This window comes from Periplaneta americana, chromosome 9 (assembly GCF_040183065.1).
Source record: "Periplaneta americana isolate PAMFEO1 chromosome 9, P.americana_PAMFEO1_priV1, whole genome shotgun sequence".
NCBI classification, from domain to species: domain Eukaryota; kingdom Metazoa; phylum Arthropoda; class Insecta; order Blattodea; family Blattidae; genus Periplaneta; species Periplaneta americana.
In genome coordinates, this window is record NC_091125.1 from 39,648,855 (window position 1) to 39,672,652 (window position 23,798).

Here is a 23,798-nt window from a genome sequence, read left to right on the forward strand (position 1 = left end):
CAATTAATGCACAGTACTACACCAAGCTACTGAAAAACTCAGTACGAGAAAATCCTCTACAAGGAATGATCACGGAATCTGTCTGAAAAGGTCATTATTATACAGTACATGACTTCATAAGGTCAATGTGACAATATCATCTCTGACCAAATTTCATTGGGAAGTTTCCGTTTTCTCTTAATATAAAAGATTATGTCAACCATCAGCCACTCTTTTTAATTTATAATAATGACAGCACTTTTATATAAGGAACCTGTAATAGATACATTTTATTCACATTCTCAGATCACCATATTCGTGTTCACATCCACTTTCATACAAATCATAGTCATTAATGGAAGAAACAGTAAGTTCGTTATTCATACTAACAAGCTCACAATAAAGTAATAAGTCTGGTAGATCTTTTCAGAAATGTCCAAAATGCTTTTCAGCAGATTTTCAACATCAGCTAATTTTGCTTTTCTGATATGGTTTCTACATTCTGAAGGCACTGTAGGTGATTTCTTGTACTGAATAGCTTTTCCCGATAACTACCTTCTCAAGTTAAATTCCTCTTCTTTTAAGCAGAATAAATAGCTGTAATATATATGTAGCATAGTAATCTGTGGATAAAGCATGCTTTGGAATAAACAAGACAGAAGACTGACTTCATTTATGAGGATAAGGCAGCTTTTGAAATGAGCCTGGAGTAGACAAGTTTTGGAACAATCCTAATGAGGATAAGGCAGCTTGTGGGATAAAACTAAATTTTTCATCACAGTTTTAAATAGGATGAGATGTTTTTGGAACAGAAAGACATTAAAATGGCTAGGTATTATATGGAATGCATTGGCATTGCTAACTCATTTTCTGATTTTTTGAGGAGAAGGCTGGTTTTGGAACTGTAGGACTCGAGTGTCTCAATTTCGGTGGGGAATATGTTGAAAAATAGCTCAACAATTGCTGTATCTATTCCAATAAATCTTCCCTTGAAATTGTGTTTTCTTTCTGTAAACAGACCCAGTGAAAATTTATTTTCTGGATGCGCCTCATGTGTGTGTGTTTTTTTTTTCCATTAAGTCATTCCGCATGCTCCATTACCAAGTAATACTACATGCTATTAATACACTTACATAAATCTTTACAATTCAACTTTCTTAAGTATACTACACATCTTACACCAGTAAACTTTCACAGATAACGTATTGTTGTTTATATTTTAACATTGCTATTATTCTGTCATTGGAATAAGCTTATACTTGTTTTTTCTTATCTTATATCCATGATAATTATGACTTAAATCTGATTATATTTTGTATTTCGACCACAATTATCTATGTTAACAGTACCAGCAAAGTATTTACAATTATTTGCAAAATCTCTATTCACACCCACACACTCAACACAACTGGTATTGGCATAAGCTATTTACATATTTACAATGTATCAAAGTCTATTGTTGCGACAAACTGTGCAAACAATTTTCCATATTTGTGAACTAGTTCTTTCTTGCTTGGGGACCATGAGCCACCATTTTGTCTTAGATCAGTCTTTAGTTTACCTCTTTGCAATTGTACCTTGTTGAAGTCATATATTATGTGTTGTGTGGTTTGTTCTTCTGCTCCACAAGGACACTTCGAATTATCGATGACCTTGAATCTGTGAAGATAGGCTTGTGTGAGACCATGGCCTGTTATCATTGCAATCAACTCCAGAGTAAATGGTAACTTGACTTGCAGCCGTCCTCTCACGGTTGGGAAGTATGATCGACAGACTGCACCTTTTGTGCAGTTTGCCCACTGAGATTGCCACTTCATTGCACTTTTTTCTTTTTCTGCACTGACTATTGTCTGTTTGGTTTCTTTGAGTACACTATTTCTCTTTCTTGGTCTAGAGCCACTTCCTTTGCCAGTTTGTCTGCCATTTCGTTTCGATATATCCCGATGTGTGCCTTGACCCAGCTGAGATGGACTGTCCATCGTTGGTTTTGAAACTGCATTAGCAGACTTCTTATTCTCTCTAATATTGGATAGTGCTTGAAATTGTTGTTAATTGAATCTATTGCTATTTTACTATCTGTGTAGATAGCAACTTTCCTTTCTGAAGGGTGAATTTCTCTCATGTCTTGTAATTCCTCTAGTGCTTTTAAAGTGGCAAATTATTCTGCTTGCTGCTGTAGACAATTTTCAGCAGAACGTCAAAATGTGCATGACGAGGAATGCAGTGGGAGGCCAACCATCATCACAGACGACCTTGTGGAGCAATGCACCATCTGCTTGCTCATGACGTTAGGCCCATAGACCTGGCACAGCTGACGATAAATTTCAAACAGTGCTATGCCCTGTGCATTCAAAAACGTTATCACTGATTACACTTCACACGTGGCGGGTGCTGAAATAGGAGTGTCCATCTTCAACCAATGCAACGAAGCTACTGAGAGCACTTTTTAGTGTGCATTCAATGTTGGTTGCTTGGCGGTTGTTAGCCCACTTTGAGGTCTGTGAATATAAAGGGAAAAATTGGATTAGTGTCTGGTAGAGTTCCCGGGTAGCTCAGTTGGGAGAGCATTGATATGTTTAACCAAAGGTCCCGGGTTCAGTGCCCTGCCCTGGAACAATTTTTCCCTCGAAATTATTCAAATAAACTTTACAGAGAGTTATGCCTGAAAGCATGATCTGCATGTGTGGAACTGGCCATCATCCTATTATTTCCTGGCTTAGTTGCCTCATGAGTGATGCCTTACTGGTGTCACTTATGAGGGTCAAACCTGTCTTCGGACAGTTGACTGAACAACAACTAATTACTGTATTATACATTTTCTTCCTTATAATTTTCCTAGCATTCTTAATAAGTTCTTACTTTCTAAGACAGTGTGATTCAGGTTTTTATTCTTCTGCTAATTGTTGATTTTATAATTAATTACCGAATTCGTACTTAATTCAGAGTCAAATGAAAGCCTTTACTACTTCTCTCTTCTGTTTTCTTTCTATCTATCAGACATCTTTTGTTTCTCTGCATATACAGTTTATTCATTTATTTTATTTTTTTCAGAAATATGATGGATCTACCATTAAATATCAAGTGGTTGTTGGATGCTTGAATGGACTGACGGAATACTTGTATGTCTTTCCATTAAATACCAAGGAAAATGAAGCCACTTGCAAGAAAGTTTATAATTATATGAAAGAAGTGTCACTGAAACATAAAGAAATGAGAGTTGCTCCAAGAGGTTTGTGAGATAGATTACATGCATTGTTTGCAGTTTACTAGTTTTGAATTAGAAACTTTAATAGTGTTTGAATCATTAAGTTGAAACTCTAACTTGAGAGACAAAATGCTTAAGCTAGTAAGTGCTCATGATATTTTTTATATTAAGTCTTGGTTGGGAATTTGAATTTCGTAATCAGAGTTCATAGAAAATTATCATCTTGTACTATACTTTTCATATATTATGTTCATAGCCTATTTTCTTGAAGAATGCCAATTTCTTGAGTGTGATAGGGAAGGTGGACATACATTTCGTATTATTCATAAGAAGAGAAATTCTTTCGCTTTCTTTGTTGACAGTGATTTTTTTAAATGGGGTTATTCTAGTCCTACCCAGATGAATTTCAGCTTGTCGGATTATCGCTTGTGATATTACATATTTCACATCTTGCCCTTGTGACTGATTCTGGAAGCCTTTATTTCCCTGGCAGACTACCTAAATGAGATTGGGTTTGATAGTTCTTTTTAAATGTTTTAATGCTTGTTATTGTTACTTGTTAATTCGCTTTGCTCCTTGTTATATTTACAAATTTTATTGTTACTAAATTATTCAGTGAATAGTAATTGTATTGGCTAAACATTGTTATGAAACAATCATAACCCCTACTATCAGATTCTATTGTCATCTTCTATTTTGGGAGTTTTCCCCAGTCATGGGTCTAACAATGTTCTATTGGCTTAATGATGGTAGTGCAGAGCGCCCGTCCCAAGGAAGGTAAGCGGTAAAGATTGGAGTGGGACCAGTCTGCATAGTGCAGCATGCATGGACTTGTCTGTACTCTGGTGCGCAACCACTCGCTGCACGCCAACAGATTTTGTTAGAGGTTGGAGTGGGAGTGATCTGCATAGGAACTCTCTGTATTTCTTCACACTATTTAAACTTTTACTTCATGTACGTTTCCTAAAGGTGTGTCTCAGGTATGTGTCGAACATCCCACCACTTGTTTTAAGAGCTCGATCTTTTTCCTGCCTTTTTAAAAATATATTCAAGACGTTTCTTCCATTACAATTTTGGGTCAAAATCACTCCCAAATATTTTTTGAGCTCACATGTTTCATTTAACGTTTCACCAGCCAACTGTAATAACATTTTAAAGTTGTTGTTGTTTTCTAATGCCAGGCATTTGACAAAAAGTCATTTGACCTCTTGCACTCCAATATTTTTCAAAGATATTATCATGACCAGCCACTGAAGCACAGATTTTGAGGTGTTCCGAATCCATTTATTGGTTTGAGTTGCACAATGGACACTTAGGGGACTGATATATTCCAATTCTATGCAGGTGTTTGGCCAAACAATCATGGCCTGTTGCTAATCTAAATGCAGCCACAGACGATTTTCGTGGTAAATCGGGAATTAACTGTGGATTTTGATGCAGAGAGTTCCATTTTTTCCCTTGGGATTGTGTTATCAAATTTTGTTTGTTGAAGTCTAAGTATGTAGATTTAATAAATCTTTTCACAGAGTAATACGTAGATTTAGTAACAGGTCTGTAAGTAGCAGTGCTGCCCTTCTTTGCTAAAGCATCCGCATTCTCGTTTCCCAGGATTCCACAATGGGATGGTGTCCATTGGAATACAATTCTTTTATTGAGTGATATTAATTGAGAGAGCATTTTAGTTATTTCTGCTGTTTGAGATGAAGGTGTGTGTTTAGAGACTATTGATAGAATAGCTGCTTTGGAGTCTGACAATATAACTGCATTTTTAAATTTACTGATGTTAAAGTAATGTGTATTTACACTTGAAAGAGATTATAATTGCTTAAAATGAGTAAACATTTTAATTAAATTGTGTGTATTATACTTCTATCTGTTGTGAAAACTGTGTAAAATGATGTCGACTTGTGTTTTGCAGCTGCATTAGAACTGATTCAAGCACATGGATGCCAGTTTACACAGTTTCTATATGAAGAGTACAAATTTTGGCATGAATTTCTTCTGAAATGGGTTAACACAACTGGAGAAGACCACAAAGTTGGTGTTGCGGCTCTTGACATGTTTTATGGTTTAATGGCTGACACTCTTAAAGAGAAACCAGCAAAGATAGGCAGCAGTGTGTTTTTGGTTAGTGCCTGCTTTTGTATTCTTATTTATGTGGAATATGTGTAAACATTGAAATGAGTTTTATGTTGAATTACTGTTGCTATGTAGTGAATATGACTGTTCTTATTTGTAATCCAGTGCTTATTCAGAATTTATTAATTTGGTTACTTGTATAACATACAGGCAGTTCGTTATCTTATCTGAGAATATTATAAGTCTCCTGGCATGTGTACAAGCTCGTTTCAACTCTGCTCCTATCTCAAAGTTTACAATAGCCAAGAAAAAGAATTTTAGTAAAGTACTCCGTTTACTCAGAAAAGAACATTAATATCTTATTTTATCTAGACTCTTATTATACAGTATCGAATTCCCTTTTTTTTTTATGTGTCAATAATGTGACTATGGAGAAGGATGGAGCATGTGAAATGGACAAACAGAATAAAAAATGAAACTGTGTTGGAAAGAGTGGATGAAAAAAGAATGATGCTGAAACTGATCAGGAAGAAAAAAAGGAATTTGTTGGGTCACTGGCTGAAAAGAAACTGCCTACTGAAGGATGTACTGAAAGGAATGATGAATGGGAGAAGAGTTCGAGACAAAAGAAGGTATCAGATGATAGACGACATTAAGGTATATGGATCGTATGGGGAGACAAAGAGGAAGGCAGAAAATAGGAAAGATTGGAGAATGTTGGGTTTGCAGTGAAAGACCTGCCCTGAGGCAGAAAGCTATGAATGTATGAAAATATGTATCAATGTTAAATGGATGATGAGATTTGCTCTTCCATCCAGTAATACATATTCTACTAAAGTATTGTATGCAGTCTTTTTGATCACTGTCCCGAGGAAGAAATTGGTATGCATTGTAATATTTGAAAAAGATAACAACATGTTTGTCCTGAGTTATGGTTATTGGCCTGAAAGAACAATATTTAGAACAATGTCGCAATTTGGTAGCATTGTTTGTGAAATATTTTGTATTTATAGCAGTGGTGGTTTGTGGTATAATTTGTAGGTGGTTGCAGACACAATACAAGTTCAGTTGGATCGAGTTTACGCAGACGGTCACTCAGATGCTGACAAGCTACACAAGTCAATTAGGACCAGCTTTACTAGTGTCCTTGGATACAAGTGCAAATTAGAAATGGCAGTGGATAGCGGAACGTTGAAAGATCTCGTTCAAGAAAATGGACCGAGCAAGAAACGGTGCATTTAGCCAAGCTGTACAAAACAGAAGAAGTGATATTGAACTTAAGACTGTCTGAATACAAGAACAAGGACGTGCTGGCCTGTAAAATAAAGCATAAACCTTATGAAGAAAATTGTAGGTTAGGTTCAATGCCAATATACATTTAATAAGTTACTGTAAGTACCAGTACTTTTTAAATTTTTTTTTCCCACTATTGACATGACAATACGAAATTACACTTTCCTTACCTTTATACCACTATATCCAAGTAAGTAGATCAAATCGGAAAACTTCAATAATGTAAATTTAATTAAGTTGTTACAACACGTGTAAGCTGTGCAGTCACTTCCATAACTCACCAGTACATTAAAAGTAAAGATTTCATTTAAAAATTGTTCTATTTTCATAGCGGCTAGGGTTGCGATAATTTTACTAATTCATGTAAATGCCATTAAACCTCAAAACTTGAGCCGTAACAAGTCTTCGATAGACATAATTACGTATCCATGTATAATTAATTTCTCTTAAAAAGTGCAGATTTTGGGATATACGGTGTAAAACATTTCATTTGTCATTTCATTTATGCAAGATGAATATTTTTACAGTCCATTTTGAATAGATTGCCATTTTATATTATTATTTTCAAATAAAGACTCGTTAATTTTTAGTAAAAAAAAAAAAGGTCAGGGAAACTTAGTTTCAAGTTTAGTGTTAAATTAGTATGCCCTACGTTTATGCACCTAATTCATAGCTCGTTAGAGTCCATTTGTGGGTCTTACTTCTTCTGTTTGCTATACGGGGGAGTATTTCTAGCTCCATCAACATGTCTGTGACAGCTCCGATACCCTGCAGGACCAGATCCGCTATTTTTAAAAGGATCCAATTGGTGATGCATGTCAACCACATAGAGGAGTTTGCTCATATGAGCTGGCTTGTATGAGTGTACTCAGTCCAATTGTACTCATATTGTGTCAATGCGGCTTTATACTTATAAATTTTACGGATATGGAAATCTTACATATTGAACCTAAAAACCAGAAATTAAGTATACTAGAACAGTACGAAATATACAGACATACAAAAACACATCTGTAACGTATCTTCAGTACACAATTAAATTTCAGAACACATTCTATTTTACACAACACTTACTTACAAATGGGTTTTAGAGAACCCAGAGGTTCATTGCCACCCTCACATAATCCCGTCATCAGTGCCTGTCCTGAGCAAGATTAAACCAGTCTCTAGCATCATATCCCAGCTCCCTCAAATCCATTTTAATATTATCCTCTCATCTGCGTTTCAGCCTCCCCAAAGGTCTTTTCTCCCTCTGGCCTCCCAGCTAACACACTACGTGCATTTCTGGATTTGCCCATACGTGCTTCATGCCTGCCCATCCTAAACGTTTGGATTTAGTAGGCCTATTCCTAATTATGTCAGGTGATGAATACAATGCATGCAGTTCTGGATTGTATAACTTCCTATTTTAAACAACACTACCTATCATAACACACCCACCACCAAGTCACAATAAGAAGAAACAGGAAACAAGAAAGGACCTCACTAGTAATCTGAACATGGACAATATAAAGCCGAAACTAGTTAACTGAGGTAAATTACCAGCATAGTTTCAAATTGACACAGGAAAGTTGTTAATATAACAAATATACCAAATCTTAATTTTCACATTCTTAAAACAGCCTTAAAAAATGCAGTATAGAAAGAAATAAATAACGAACTGTGAGGATGGAGCTTCCTTTTTATGACATTATGAATAAAACATAACTATGTACAGCATACATGGGCACAATTTTCGGTTACGTGAGGCACTCGATTTGAAATAGTTTGTTTACTAGGAGAGGAGACTGCAGAGTAGAATGGGAAATATAAACTGCTGTGACCTGCGTCACCTTATCGTAATCGCTAAGGCAGTCAGTGGCGAATTATTAGGAAAGTGCTTGGTTAACGTGAGAGACTCGAAAACTTTTATTCAATTTGGCAAATTAATTCGTTAGCTTCAGTCATAAACCTCTTTACTATTTCCCCGTCATTGAATTGATTTAAATCACAGGTGAGAAATTGCGTAACTAGCCACGTTGTCTACATTTATTTTCTTGAATATTCTGGCGTTTCTCAAGATTACTTAATAGATTTGCACGTTCTTGACCTAAAATAATTTCAGAAAATCATATGTCGTTTTCTACGCACATTTGATATTTTTTTTATAAATTTCTTTTGGAAATAATACGTACAAACAACATTTAATTCCTCGTACCTTTTAATGCAGCGTGTTTAAGGTATAATGTCGTATTTAGTATACTATGCAAATGTTAAGATCATAAATTTTCTTCGGAATAGTACGAAAAATAACATTTAATTTGTCTTACCTTCTAATTCAGCATGTTCTTTATGACATAAGAAGTAATATCGTTGTGTATTAAATTTATTAATGCCTAATAGGATTTTCGAGCATAACATACATCGTATGTTCTCCTCTTCTAAACAGCAAAAAAACTCTTCCTCCCATTTCTCACGAAATAATCGATTTCTAACGTGTACACACTGCTTTGATAATGCCATTATGCCACTACTGATATTGCTTATGAAACTGATACAGAATCTGCCCACACCTAGGAGCTACGTGAGGGAGGAATGGGGACTGTGAAGATGATGTCACTCAGAGTGATATGCTCTGTGAAGGTCAGTGAGGCACAAATTCTCAAGTGAGGCACGATGCCCATCTATGATCTACAGGATCAGCTGTTGATAGGTTGCATGCTTGTTACCGCCATTTGCAATACACTGATTAATGGCTCTGTGGAATTGTTATACTGAAGGCGCATACACTGAGCAAGAATTCCAATTATCAGCTTTGTGGCATAGCAATTGCCACACCTCACTGAAATGATTGAAAACGAATGTTGTATCACTGTTAAACAAATCAATTGAAATGCTATTGTGAAAACAAATGTTGTATCACTGTTAAACAAATCAATTTAAATGCTATTGGAAGAAGTAACAATTCAATAATGATTCAATTAAAAGAAAATGACAAAGGTAGTAGTAAAGGTGGTGTTTGTGCATACCTGCAGCCATACAGCCGTACCAGAAAACGCCACTGATTTATGGTGTGAGAGTCGTCATTGAATGGTGAAAAATGCTACTTGTGGTCGTTATAACTTACAATGAAAGTGTGTTACTTTTGCTTCATTAAATTGCAAGCACTGAATATTTATTATATGACTTATCTTTCTTAGGGTTAAGAGGATGAGATTTGAAATACTTTAAGGCTAGAATTTAGCTTTGAATATCATAAATTGCATTCATATTATGTGCTTAGGTTTTTTCATGTTGTTAATTACAAAACCAAGTATCGAAAAAGTAGAGAGTACCATCATTCTCTGCATAGCTGACGCCATGACAATGATGTTGTTGTAAAATTCTACTAATAGAAATTTTCAGAAGTAGTTGCACTGATATCACAAACAAATTTCTGTAAATGAAGATATGGACGAAAACGTGCTGGAACATTGTAACTGTGTGTTGAATTATCCTTTTAACGCTTCAGAACTAATTGTTTGTTTTATCTGCAGGGATATATTATTTGTGATATTAAAGGTTTCACTTATTCAATTGTTCCTAAATAGGTTTAAAAACTTGAATCTGGAGTATCCCAACATAATATATAAAACAGACTTTTTTGAACTCGCAATCCTTTTAGAGATGAATGACATACCCTGAAGATAGAACCAATAAGTAGTAACATACATAATCACTGGATATGTGCTATTAACATTAATAGGAAATAATGGACACCATTAAGCTGTACACTATTAAGGTTATTAATTGGTTCTCAAATTGCATTACCGATATTAGAATCAGTAACTATCATTCAGTATTCTGAAAAGTTGCGATAATTTTAAGGCAGTTTAAACAACCACAAAAGTATCACAACTCAACAACTGTGTAGTATGAAACATATTAAGACTGCTGATTTTGAAATTCGAATGTGGCTTATATGTACATGTGCAAATATAACATTTGATTTTCACGACATGTGTGAAGGCAAACTATAAAAATTCAGGACACTGTGACTAATTGAATTTGTTTTATTTCAGTACTTTATCAACGACTTCAGGAAGAAAATGTTAAGTCAGGACACATCTTCGCAAGATATGAAGCTCGTCATAAAGTCATTTGGTCTGTTTTCTGGTCCCTGCCGAATTTATATGAAACCTCAAGATGTGGCGTACATGTTTACTGTTGTGGTTCAGCGAGCTGAACAAGTATATTTCAAGTGAGCACGATTTACACTATTAAGAGTAAACTTCTTGAATTCATCTAGTTTTTTTATATAAATAAAGTAAGGTAAACATTGTTTATTGTCGCGAGAGATTTTTTTTGTTTTACACGTGCGTGCGTGTGTTTTTTTTCCCTCCCCCACCTTCCCCCAGCAATCTCTTATACTATCCTTTCTTCACAAAGAAGAGAATTAGCCTGACGATTTCACATTAATAAATTTTACCACAAAATAGTCACAAGTATTTTTTTTACTTACATTTGAGTAAAATCTGCTTATTTTTTAATTGCCTGTTTTCATGAAGAATTTTAATTTAGCCTTTGAATTTCAAGTTCAGAAATTGTTATTACTCTGTGTTGCAAAGTTTCCATTTTAGCTGCTTAATTTCAGGGAGGAAGAGCTGACCAGTGAAGATCTCCAAAATCTCCATGATTACATTGAATCATTGTCCAGTATCATGATGCAGTTAGAGGGCTTGACAAATGAACAGCTAGGAGCTCTGCAGAGCCTTACTGTGATGCTCATTGACAACTTTCCGAAGTTGCCAAAATATTTCCATTGGCTTGCCAATCGTGCTCTTATTGTCACTCTCTGCAATCTTGCAGACAGTGGTGGGACAGCTCTTGGAGACTTTCTTTCCAATGTTGGTAAGTAGCAATGATTGGGTGTTTCTAATTTTGCTGGTACTGTGTAAACATTAATCCATTCTGTTTCATATATGTACACATACTCGTATACACAAACACACATATAAATTTATGTATTCCCAGGAACTAACAGTCTAAGAATAATGACGGCAAATTTATATGAAAGCTAGGTATCGAATTACTTGTAACAGAGTTGTTATGTAACTTATTACTTTATTAGTAAATTGGCCTCTCAACAAAATTCATTAACTCCATAGCTATTTCAGCCCTGAAAGGTTCTCTAACCATCTTGAAAAAAATTACTTATATTCGAATTAAATCTTTGTTAACCTTATTCTACTTAATCATTAGTATTCAGTTTCTTTGGTAATCCATGTTCTTGCCTCCTGATTATAATATTTTATATTTACTATGTCTTGTTCATATATTTCTCTCTTGTATTGTACACTTTGTCTTTTGGCAGCCACTAGCTAGTGGAAGTCGAATAAAGATTACACTGGCCAACAAAAAATTTTTTTTTGAATGTTTCCTGCACTTCGAGTCAATTCTTACTAATTTTGGGTTGAGAAAACCGAATATGACAATGAAAAATTTTTCTTAGCCTAGTTTCTCTGATACACAATAGGTGGAAGTATTTCAGTTTAATTGATTAAGAGAAAACTATACATTTTAATTACATATGACAACAACATTGAAAGTGCATTTGAATTTTTTTAAATGGCAGTTACATTCTAAGAATTCTAAATTGATGGAAGAATACCTGGCAGATGGTTGGGTCTGAAGAGAATCATGTGGTGGCTTCATGAGATTGTCGGCTTTTAGCTTGCCTCTTGTGAGTTCTGGAGCATTCCTACACAAAGACCAACAGTAATCCGCAAGCATTGTTTCATTCCAACGGCTGTGATATCTTCGTTGCATAACAGAAATATCCTGATGGAATCTTTCTCCGTGTTCATCAGTGACAGCTCCACAACTAGAAGGGAAAAAGTCTAGGTGAGAGTGGAGAAAATGGATTTTAAGAGACATGTTGTATTCGAGTTGATGGTATTTTTGCAGGAGCACTGTCACCAACTGAGTGTGGTTATCATCTTTTTTGTTGCCTAAAATCTATGAATAACTCCTTGAAGGCTTCCCAAGCTTCCTTTTCTTTCCCCTCCAAAACTTGGTCAATTGCAGGATCCTGTACAAGTTCTCGAATTTGTGGCCCAACAAAAATAACTTCCTTAACTTTGGCATCACTTAATTTCGGAAATTTCTCTCTTACACACGTAAAGGCTTGTCCTTCTTGGTTCATACTTTTGACAAAACTTTTCATCAAACCCAGCTTAATATGCAGGGGTGGAAGAAGAACATCTTTTGAGTGCACGAGAGGCTTGGCAACGACATTTTTCTCGCTAGGGTTAAGATATCTTGCAGGCCAGTCTGCTTGAATATAATGTGATTTCCTATCCCTGCTGTCCCACATACATAAAAAGCAGCAATATTTTTTGTACCCCAGTTACATTCCTAAGAGTACAGCAGTGACTTTTAGATCATCACATATTTTACACTTGTGTTCATGATATTTGATTGAGTCGAAGAGGGCTGTCATATTTGCATAAGTCTCCTTCATGTGAACTGCATGACCAACAGGAATAGAAGGAAGACGGTTCCCATTGTGAAGTAATACAGCTTTCAAACTAAGCGTGGAGGAGTCTATGAATAGCCTCCATTCAGTTGGATCATGGTTAACATTCAAATATTTCATCAAACCATTAATGTCGCAACAAACAACAAGATTGTTTTTCTTCTCAAAAAAGGGAAGCAGATCCCTGTGACGTCTGTACTGTGAAACCCTGACATCACGTTCGAGAAGATTCCATTGCTGTAGTCTAGACCAGAACTGTAGCTCCTGAGAGCGACTACTTTCCTCCCTTTTCTTACCCCACCCACCTTTTCTACCAGTATGGTCATGACATTGTAGTTACGCTCGGCTGCATCAACATTCTTTCTCGTGGCGGCAGATATACACTACGCTATCAAGAATTACAAATGAACAGATAATAAAATCCTTAGAAAGTAAGAGAAAAATGAATGAGGGAAATAAATAAATTAAAAGACATGTAAAATAAATTTTAAAATGTATGTAAGAAGGTTCCCTGTGTATATATTGTCCTATTATTAGTAAAGCCGATTAAATCCATTTTTTGTGTAAAATAAGTTAAGTAGGCCTACAGTCCCCGACTTGTCTTTCCGTTCTCTGTATTCTACTAAAATGAAATAAGTCTGAAATGTTGCATGCAGGCAACAAACCAATTACTTTATTTGAAGAATTTATTATGATTTTTCTTGCATTAATAAAGTTTTAATTCCTGTTTTTACAAAACTTGTAAAACTGGTCTTAACTGGTTTTACTAGTAATAGGACGATAAATAAATTGTACGTTGATAAGTGAGTGATAGCTATATGACCAGATGTCAATGCTGTCATTCAACATTGTAACGCACTCCAGCCAAATAAGTAAAAAGTAAATAAGTAAATAATAAGTAAATATGTAAATAAATAAATAAATAAGTAGGCCTAAATAAGTAAGTAAATAAGTAAACAAATAATACGCGTACTGCAGTTTAAAGAGAACTGGAACATGGCAAAATCTAAACCCGTGAAGGAATGCTACTTCCAGAAGAAATAGGAATATGATTATTTTGTTGTTGAAGACGAAATAATTGCTTGTTTACTGTGTCGCATCGAATTTATTTCTACTCGTCATTTCAATATTAAACCACATTTCAACAAAGTCCGTATTGAGAATTATGGAATCCACAAACTATCAGGTAAGTTCATTATTACGAACTGTGTATTGATTATTTATTTATATATTGTAAAATTAAGGACGTCACTCATTATGTTCATTTTGAATTGAAATTAATAGTGACTTTCAAGGTTCATTACTTAAATGCTATAAATTTATGTTTTCGTAGGTGATGATAGGAGGAAAGTTTTCGAAAATCTAAAACAGGTTAGATGCAAAGAAATCTCAAAGAAACTACCGACAGGAAATCTAGCATAATTGTCAACCTTGAAACGAGATAATGCATTATAAAAACAATGAATTTATTACAATCCTTTTTGAAAATTACATGCCGCCACTGATTGGTCAGAGAATATGAATAACTCTATGCGGAAGTCGATCATCCCCAATAGAAGTGGAGTGAGGCTGACGTCATATTTCTCCTACTTACGAGTTCTGCAGGCCTGGTCTAGACCCTAGAATTTCTGCCTTCTTCTTTGACAGGTCAAGGTCTCTAATGAGATCACTCAATTTCACTTGACTCAGTCTTTGTGATTTATCATCTTTTTCCTCAAAATCGGGGTCATGGGATGTGGAACGCTTGTTGGGTTGGTCTTCTTGTTCCACACTGTCTTCATTTTCTACTTCACACACACAATTTTCGGATGGAGTAGGAACTGGTAAACTATCTGAATGTGGAATAGGTCGAATAGCAGATCGAAGATTCGGGTATTGAACTGTTCTTCTTTTCTTCATAGACAATCCTGCCTTTATAGATGGAGTCTAGCAGAAATAGCAGTCATCTGTATGGTTTCTAGGCTCCCGCCAAACCACAGCACAGCAAAAGCCATAGATCATTTCATATTTTTCAGCCATTTTCGTAGTGTAACTGAACAAGAGTTGCAACATATAGGTGAGCCCATGACTTATCCTGGTCCCCTACCTTCATACCGAAATAATGCTGATAGGCAGTCTTCAGAAGAGGCGTCAGATTGCAAAAATGTTATTTCACCACAAATGTAACAAAAATTATTCACTATATTTACACATTTCCGTGGCATTTTTACAAATTTTACACTTTAAAAGCACTTCCAAACCAGAAATTCTGCATTAATTACAGCAGAAACAATATGAAATTCACAGTCACAGTATCAATATCTATGTTTATAACTTACAAATAGCTGAAAGTTTATAACTTACAAACAGCTGAAGAACATTTGTGTTTTGTTATTTGACAGGTGTGCCAACTCCCAAAACAAAATTTCCCCCAAACTGAAAATGTTGACTCTAAAAAATGAAATGTCACTTTAACTTCAAAACAAGAGCTAATCTGTCATTTTTATGGTGATTTTTGAATTCACAGGTGGAAATACATAAGAATTAGCTATTTTTGGGCCCAAAACATTTTCATTGTTGGGCAGTGTTATTTTTAATAAAACAAGTAAAATTAATTTCCTCTAATTTGAGGAAGCTCTGATAAATAAAAAATACAAGTCTTTTGCTAATTGGAGGGTAATCTTGTTGTTAGTTCACTTAGTAGGTATATGTTGGTTGATTCATTGTAATAACTGTGCCTTAATTTTGACAAACATTTTTATGAAATCCAGGTTTTGCCAAAAGATTTTATTGATGCACGCTGATCATCACTGAGCATGTAGTATGACATACCATTTTATATTTATCCATAAATGAAAATTGAAATTGTACTGACTAGCTGGTTTCCAAACATTGATAATTTGAGTACAGTATTTACAGTTCTATGTTTTGAATAATGAGGAGTGTGTGAATACCGTAAATATATTAATCATTTTCCTATACTTTTTTATATTTTTGACTTCGAAAAAGAAATGTAGACAAATTATGTACAACTAAACTTAGTTTTTTATTGACTGCAATACTAAAACATAGAGGTTTTATGAATAGTTTTGCAAATGAAAATTAGTCCCTTTTTGAACACCGTGAAATAAAGTTACTTTTTCATGCATTTCATGGCCTGCTCTTTTATATATATAAATTCTAAATTATAGACATCAGCTCAAAGAATTTGAGTGACCACAAGGGTCCTGAACACAATAAACGTGTACAATATAATGTGATATGATACATTAAAGAAAAAAGAAAGTTAATTGTTTAAGGCAAATATAAGTGGATTAATTGAAATAGAGATGATGATGTAGTATTTGAAGAGAATCCGTGATAATATTTATAAGGACAGACATTACATAATCAAAAGGAATGTGAAGTTCCTTAAGATAATTCCATGTGAATTTGGAAATAGAACCTCTACTGCCAAACAGCAAACCAATGACAGACCATTGTTTAAGAGGGACGTTGTACTTTTAAGAAAGATAAGGCAGACAAGTTCATATATGGACTTTTTCTCAATATCAACTTCGGTAGCCTGATTTAGGATTCTTTCGAAACGGATAGTAGGGTCAAGAACAAGAACCCGTTTTAAGCGTCCGTTAATAGCAATAATGTCTGCCCGTCTGAAAGAACCATCTGATGATACACAATGTACTTCCTCATGAATCTCCCAATTTAAAGTTTTTAACGATGTCACCAAAGCATGTCGTACACGATGATGTCTAGCATTGATCAGCAGCTCGCCTTTAGGGCATTGTCCAAGCACGTGTCCAAGTGTTTCAAGCTCTCTACAGTCTGGATGACACAGCGGGTTATGCTTAGAGTTCTGCCCGGTATTGCGGGAACCGCCGAATTATTGCTTGACATTTTTAAAGCACTGGTCCATTCTGAGGAAGATAGGCCCTTTCGATTGCTTACCCATGAGTAATCCCTTTACCACGCAAGGTATGGTTTGTTCAAGTTTGGAATGCATCATTTCTTAAGTGTTTACGAATTTTACGACCTGACCAGTTGATAGCATCAGTAGTTGTGATATTCAATTTTGACAGAGCAAAATCTTTTTCGCTTACAAGGTCCATAACATTGTGGAGATGGCAGTCATCAACACGAAGAAGAGTATTACAGATATTTATATGTTGTACATAAGCTTCCCAAGATGCTTTCATTAACGAAAGACCACAATATTTTTTAGGGGAGTGGGAGTAGAGCATTCCGTCAGGGCAGTTATGAGGAAGACCAATAAGCTCTTTGCATGCTCCTCTGGTAACTTTATCTAAATCATTAAGAAATTTGGTTTTAATTTGGTAGAGTGGAGCACACTGTAAGGGATATCATATACATCTATAGAAACAGTGCTGTTACTTTTATTATTAAAAATCGATCATTGACTTACCCATACAGTCACAAGGCTTGAGTTGTGAGGGTGCTAGGAACAATAGACTGTGCCAGTACTAGTTTGCATTGTCTGTAATGAGGGAATATTAGCGGTTCTAGTGGTTAGCAACTATCTATGGATGGATATTTACTACATATTGAGCTTCGTGGCTGTATATACTGGACTGTGGACTTACTGTAACCTACTAGAGATTCTGTTCTCTTTGGAGAGTGTAGAATATATTTTGATTGTGAGAGGAGAATAAATGTCTTCTAGGAGATATGTTGTAATAAATAAAATTATGAAGGCAACTTGTGTGTGAGGTGGAGAATTCTGAGAATCTTACCTCTTATTTAAAAGAAGTTTAACTTTACATAAAAGTTACATAAATGCCATGTTTTCTCGAATACTCCATGGCCTCAAATAAACCGTGCACCCCACTTTTGAAAGGCAAAGAAAGAAAGAAAATTAAAACAAACACAAATTACAAAAATTAAACTTTCAACAAATTAATGTATTCGTGTCAAATGAAAAACAATTACACACAAATGCATTCAATTAACAATAAATAAATCAATTTCATCCTGGAACAGGATGCATTTCAAATTCATCCAATGTGCGCACACTGCAAGCACATCAGTTGCCTTGCTTTATCAGTTGTTACACAATAACCTGCAACATTATTAGCATGCGTCATGATTTCCATATTCCTCCACATCTTTGATAATTTAAAAGTTTCACTGCAAGTAAAGAATTGCAATTTCATACCTTTAGTTGTATTCATTTTTAGAATTGAAAATATAACTGACAAACTATACACTTATCACACTCACACTTGATTCTGACATATGTACTGCTAATCCAAACACCATTTAACTATGTCAATAATTGAAATACCCATGCGGGAAGATAATGGCATGTACTACTACTTTTTTTTGTAACTTGGTTATTTAACTATGCTGAATCAACTACTAGATTATTTAGTGTCGTTGGGATTGGTAATAGCAAGATGGTATGAGGCCGAGGATTCGCCATAGATTACCTGACATTTACCTTACGGTTGGGGAAAACCTTGGAAGAAACCCAACCAAGTAGTCAGTCCAAGTGGGAATCGAACTCAAGCCTGAATGCAACTCTGGATCAGTAGGCAAATGCGCTACTGCCTGAGCAATGTTGGTGGCTGGCTACCACCTTAAGAGTTGCACTGAAGGAAAAGGACAATGTTGCCAACTTCATTTCAAATAAGTCTCGCACCCATATTTTTTACTTGTATATTTCGGAAAAGACTGGCAACGACATTTTCACGCAGATCCATCTGAATATAAAAGTGGAAGTTATAGGTAGTTGATAAGTCCATTGCGAATTTTGCTTATATTATAAATTAAACAGCCTTAAAATGTTTTTATAAACTACGAATTTGGTGTTATATAGGGTCATTAGCTTTACTCTTATCAGCGGAAACTGTATTTTGGAATTTTTTCCATTAAAAAAAAACATATTGCTCTGTCTGAGTTTGAACCTGCATTACTTGGATCCAGACGCAGTCACTGTAACCACTATGTCACTAAGAACTTGTTTATGTAACTAATGAAAAATCGGTAGTAAAGGAAAGTCACCTTTTTGGTGAGGAAGACTCACGTCACTATAAGATGCTTTTAATTTTCTGGCATCTGTTTGCACAAAATGGAGGTACGGCTTCTGTGCAACTTAATTGAGAATTTAGTTATTTAACTGAGCTTTGGGACATTGATCAAGTATGTCCACTATCATATGTATTTAGCTTACTTTCATTTAGCCCTCTCAAATAACTTTAATAAAATAGCAAACTAGGTTTGCTAGCTAATAAATGCTATGTCGATGGTGTTCGGGTAAAGGGGTTAAGTCATTTTTGTGCAAATGGAGTTTTGTTTCCCCAGGAGAATTCACAAGTTAAATTGTATAAGTCGGTGTGCGAAAACAAAAGAATACTAGTATTTTGAACTAGCTATGCTACCCCATTATCTCTTGGCCTAGTTGCCTCTTGAGTGATGCCTTGTTGGTGTCACTTGTGGGGTCCAGATCTATCTTCGAACAGTTGACTAACAATAACTAGCATTTGATGTGTTTTATTTGTGTAGAAAATTACTTGCAATAATGGTGTGATGTTTAATTTTCATTTAACTCGAAACTCATTTTTATGACATCGCTCTTTACCCAAACACCATCGATTTGTTCAAATAGTAATTAATGCTATGAAATGCTATTTTTAAAAACATTTTTTCTATAAATACAAATAATTAATGCTATAATTTCACATTTTTAGTGATAGTTAATTATATTTAATCTGCATTGAACTTCCACAGTGGTTCCGAAGTCTGTTCTTTGTTTTGATAAATGAATTTCAGAGATTCTTATGCTGTCCACTTACTTTTGCTTAGTAGGTACCAAAATTAAATCATTGGACCTGCCTTCAGTGGTATTCAGTGTTTCTTCATGAGCGTACTGGTACTTGTTCCGTTCATTTTTATAAAATTTGAAAATCTCAGTGAAATATGGGACATTTAACCTTGTTGCTACTCTAGACTCAGAATAATTTATTATCTAATGGAATTTGGATATAATTCGAAAACTGTTTTGCTTCTCTTGCTTCAGTGTACCAAGGAGTAATCCGTTCTTGCAAGGATCAAATTGCTATAGATGTGGAACTACAAAAGGAGAAGGCTGATGGTGGAAATGTGATAACCTACAGGGACTACTTGCCAATATGGAAGGCATTGCTTACTCCCCAGAGCTTTGAAAAGAGAAGTAAGTGGAAATTGGGTCCAACTTATTGATCGAGAAATGAGCAGTCTTTATCTTATTATGAAATTAATATAAATATTGCTTTATGATATTGATAGTTGGGATCATGATTGCAAGAATGCAGAATTTGGGTTAAGAAGCATGTAAGCACTAGAATTAACATAAACAGTGTTGAAAATGTTGTGGAACATGTTGTAAATAAAAGTGATGTAAGTGGTGTCTTCTTTGAACAGTCTAAAACTGTTACAACAACAGACTTCTTTCCTCCCTGTTCCTCCTCCAGTTTTACTTTGATATGTTGAATGTTGTTGTTGTTGTTTTCTAATGCCAGGCATTTGACAATGAAGTCATTTGACCTCTTGCCACTCCAATATTTTTCAAAGATATTATCGTAACCACCCACTGAAGCACAGATTTTGAGATGTTCCGAATCCATTTCTTGGTTTGAGTTGCACAATGGACACTTAGGGGACTGATATATTCCAATTCTATGCAGGTGTTTGGCCAAACAATCATGGCCTGTTGCCAATCTAAATGCAGCTACAGACGATTTTCGTGGTAAATCGGGAATTAACTGTGGATTTTGATGCAGAGAGTTCCATTTTTTCCCTTCGGATTGTGTTATTAAATTTTGTTTGTTGAAGTCTAAGTATGTAGATTTAATAAATCTTTTCACAGAGTAATACGTAGATTTAGTAACAGGTCTGTAAGTAGCAGTGCTGCCCTTCTTTGCTAAAGCATCCGCATTCTCATTTCCCAGGATTCCACAATGGGATGGTATCCATTGGAATACAATTCTTTTATTGAGTGATAATAATTGAGAGAGCATTTTAGTTATTTCTGCTGTTTGAGATGAAGGTGTGTGTTTAGGGACTATTGATAGAATAGCTGCTTTGGAGTCTGACAATATAACTGCATTCTTAAATTTATTGATGTGGCAAAGAAGATTCCTGAGACTTTCCCTTATTGAATGATTTCACCATCAAAACTTGTTGTTCCATATCCAAGAGATCTGTAAAGTGAGAAGAGACAGCATGTAACACCTGCACCGGCACCTTGTTCTCTGGAGATCAAGGATCCGTCGGTGTATAAATGAAGCAAGTTTTGCGGAGGGTACCTAATAGTAATTGTCTCTAAAGACAATTGTTTCAGTATCTCCGTGTTTACTTCTGATTTCAGTATTTCTTCTGTTAAATTTAGATTATATTCTATATTTAATAGAGTTAAAGGGTTTGGTTTAATTTGTAAGCTTTCTTTTAAATTCGGGATATTGATTTTCTGTTTTAATTCTTGAACAATGTTGAATGTGTGGTACCCTTATATGTCTTAATTTAGATGTTTTTGAACCCTTATTTGAATGTAGGAAACTTATTTTTGTTCATGTGAGTAGCAAGTAGTTTGAGCCCAGTTCAGAAAGAGGAAAGTTAAACTTGGACTGGTTACTCTTAAAACAAAAGATCATTACAAACAATTAAGAGTAAGTTGTCTGAAACTTTGTTTTGTTAAACTGAAGAATGTGAATATTCAGCATTTTGCAGTATTATATGCATTTCTATTTAGCTGGCAGGAGGTAGTGACTTGCATTTTATAATCTCTCCTACCAAAATTCCATCATCACTTATTCTGTTCGCTCAACGTGAATTTTATGGCAGTTTTTCGAAAGCAGTGCGTTGAACATGTACTTTTGTAATTAAAAATTAGTCAATTCCTGGACCCATCACCGGCATGTCACAGTGAAGATGAACATCTTGCATATGGCTGATGGGAAATAAGGTCGGTGGATCTGCTTTACTAGTCCTGGCTAGGTTCGATGGACCTGTTGACCAACAAGGTTCTCCAAACATTTTGGGGATTGACAAATCATTCAAATGTAGTGTTTATTTAAAAAAATGATTACAATTTGCTCTTCATGAAAAATGATTCCCAGAGCAGTCATCAGAAAGTAGAGATGCAGTATATAGAAGTCAAACTCATCATGTTCTAACATGAAATATTGGGAAGCACGAAGGAGAATAACTTTCTTTATTGTTAAATCAAGAGTATACTGTATGTCCACTTACATTGTGCAAAATATTCTAATACTGAGGAAGATCAGGTTAGAAGTTTCGATTTAGACATATGCATTTAACAGTCTTTTATCATCAGATATAATTTGGCTTTTGTAATACTTTCTTACTTCTTTTTCTTTTCAGGTACTTCTCTTGCAAATACACAGATGATTGTAACCAAAGTATATGATGAACTGATTACAACTCTCTTGGTGTTGGTAAAGAAACTGGATTTAACAACACGGAAGAAAGTTAATAGTGATGTTTTAGCTGTAAGTATAAATCATGAGAATGGGGAGGAATTTCAGAACATGTGCATCGCTAGGATAATGTATACCAGAATAGTATTCCAATGGATACCATCCCATTGTGGAATCCTGGGAAACGAGAATGTGAATGCCTTAGCAAAGAAGGGCAGCACTGCTACTTACAGACCTGTTACTAAATCTACGTATTACTCTGTGAAAAGATTTATTAAATCTACATACTTAAACTTCAACAAACAAAATTTGATAACACAATCTCAAGGGAAAAAATGGAACTCTCTGCATGAAAATCCACAGTTAATTCCCGATTTACCACGAAAATCGTCTGTAGCTGCATTTAGATTGGCAACAGGCCATGATTGTTTGGCCAAACACCTGCATAGAATTGGAATATATCAGTCCCCTCACTGCCCATTGTGCAACTCAAACCAAGAAATGGATTCGGAACACCTCAAAATCTGTGCTTCAGTGGCTGGCCATGATAATATCTTTGAAAAATTTGGAGTGCAAGAGGTCAAATGACTTTATTGTCAAACGCCTGGCATTAGAAAACAACAACAAGTATTTATGGATGACACCATGCTACTTTGTATCAGAGAACACAAGTTTTGATAATGTAAATATGTTTGCGTGCATATGAAAAGGGACCAGTTGTCGGGTGTTGAGTTATTGTTATTTTTTAACTCTACGATATTAGTTTAAGATGTTGTTGTTGTTTTCTAATGCCAGGCGTTTGACAATAAAGTCATTTGACCTCTTGCACTCCAATATTTTTCAAAGATATTATCATGACCAACCAATGAAGCACAGATTTTGAGGTGTTCCGAATCCATTTCTTGGTCGTATTGGAGCGGTTAAATGGCAAGTTGTAGCCGATTTAAGTGAACACCATATTTTAACATTTTGGTGGCTACTTCATTCACACACAACCCCCAGAATGACTGGAGGACCACACCTGCTGTTGGTCGACGGGTCCATTGGACCTAGCTGGGAGATCTTGTTGATCACCCGTTTTCCCTCCTTAAGCCACTGGAGGACGATTTTAGTGCCGTAGCAGGTCAGCACTAGGAACAGAAAAGTAGAAAGAGGAGGAAGGAAAGGGAAATGAATCCCTAGGCCTCGAATGCTCTAATGCCGTCGGGATCGAAGAAAGTAAGAGTTCAGTCAGAGGACTGGATAGGAAAGGGTAAAGAGGGAATTAGGTATTGGTTAGAGGAAAATTATACCAAATTCAGCCATTAACTCATCAAGCTGACCAGTGCTAATT

General features: G+C 35.3%; 2 protein-coding genes across 8 annotated transcripts in view; one reads left to right on the top strand and one right to left on the bottom strand.

Annotated features, from left to right (window-relative positions):
• LOC138705841 (DNA-dependent protein kinase catalytic subunit-like) overlaps positions 1 to 23,798 on the top strand; it is a 290,093-nt gene that overhangs the window by 74,081 nt on the left and 192,214 nt on the right. For all 7 annotated transcript variants that reach the window (XM_069834521.1, XM_069834522.1, XM_069834520.1 and 4 more), the window contains 6 exons: positions 3,031 to 3,208; positions 5,103 to 5,311; positions 10,597 to 10,775; positions 11,169 to 11,425; positions 20,068 to 20,220; positions 22,410 to 22,537. In XM_069834521.1, coding sequence (XP_069690622.1) covers positions 3,031 to 3,208; positions 5,103 to 5,311; positions 10,597 to 10,775; positions 11,169 to 11,425; positions 20,068 to 20,220; positions 22,410 to 22,537 — 1,104 coding nt within the window. The remainder of the gene's footprint in view (positions 1 to 3,030; positions 3,209 to 5,102; positions 5,312 to 10,596; positions 10,776 to 11,168; positions 11,426 to 20,067; positions 20,221 to 22,409; positions 22,538 to 23,798) is intronic.
• On the bottom strand, positions 61 to 15,358 carry LOC138705846 (uncharacterized). The gene is made up of 3 exons (XM_069834531.1): positions 14,647 to 15,358; positions 12,186 to 12,398; positions 61 to 2,477 (listed from the first exon to the last, which is right to left on the bottom strand). Exons 1-3 carry the CDS (start codon positions 14,949 to 14,951, stop codon positions 2,426 to 2,428), a joined length of 570 nt encoding a protein of 189 aa, XP_069690632.1. The 5' UTR covers positions 14,952 to 15,358; the 3' UTR covers positions 61 to 2,425.

Excerpts from the sequence above, each read along its gene's own strand:
- LOC138705846 (XM_069834531.1), bottom strand. The coding sequence starts at position 14,951 with ATGAAGAAAAGAAGAACAGTTCAATACCCGAATCTTCGATCTGCTATT. Across the intron at positions 12,399-14,646 it reads AGACCAGGCCTGCAGAACTC|TTGTGGAGCTGTCACTGATG; the intron begins GTAAGTAGGAGA and ends TTTCCCTTCTAG. Across the intron at positions 2,478-12,185 it reads CAGACCCAACCATCTGCCAG|ACCTCAAAGTGGGCTAACAA; the intron begins GTATTCTTCCAT and ends TTATATTCACAG.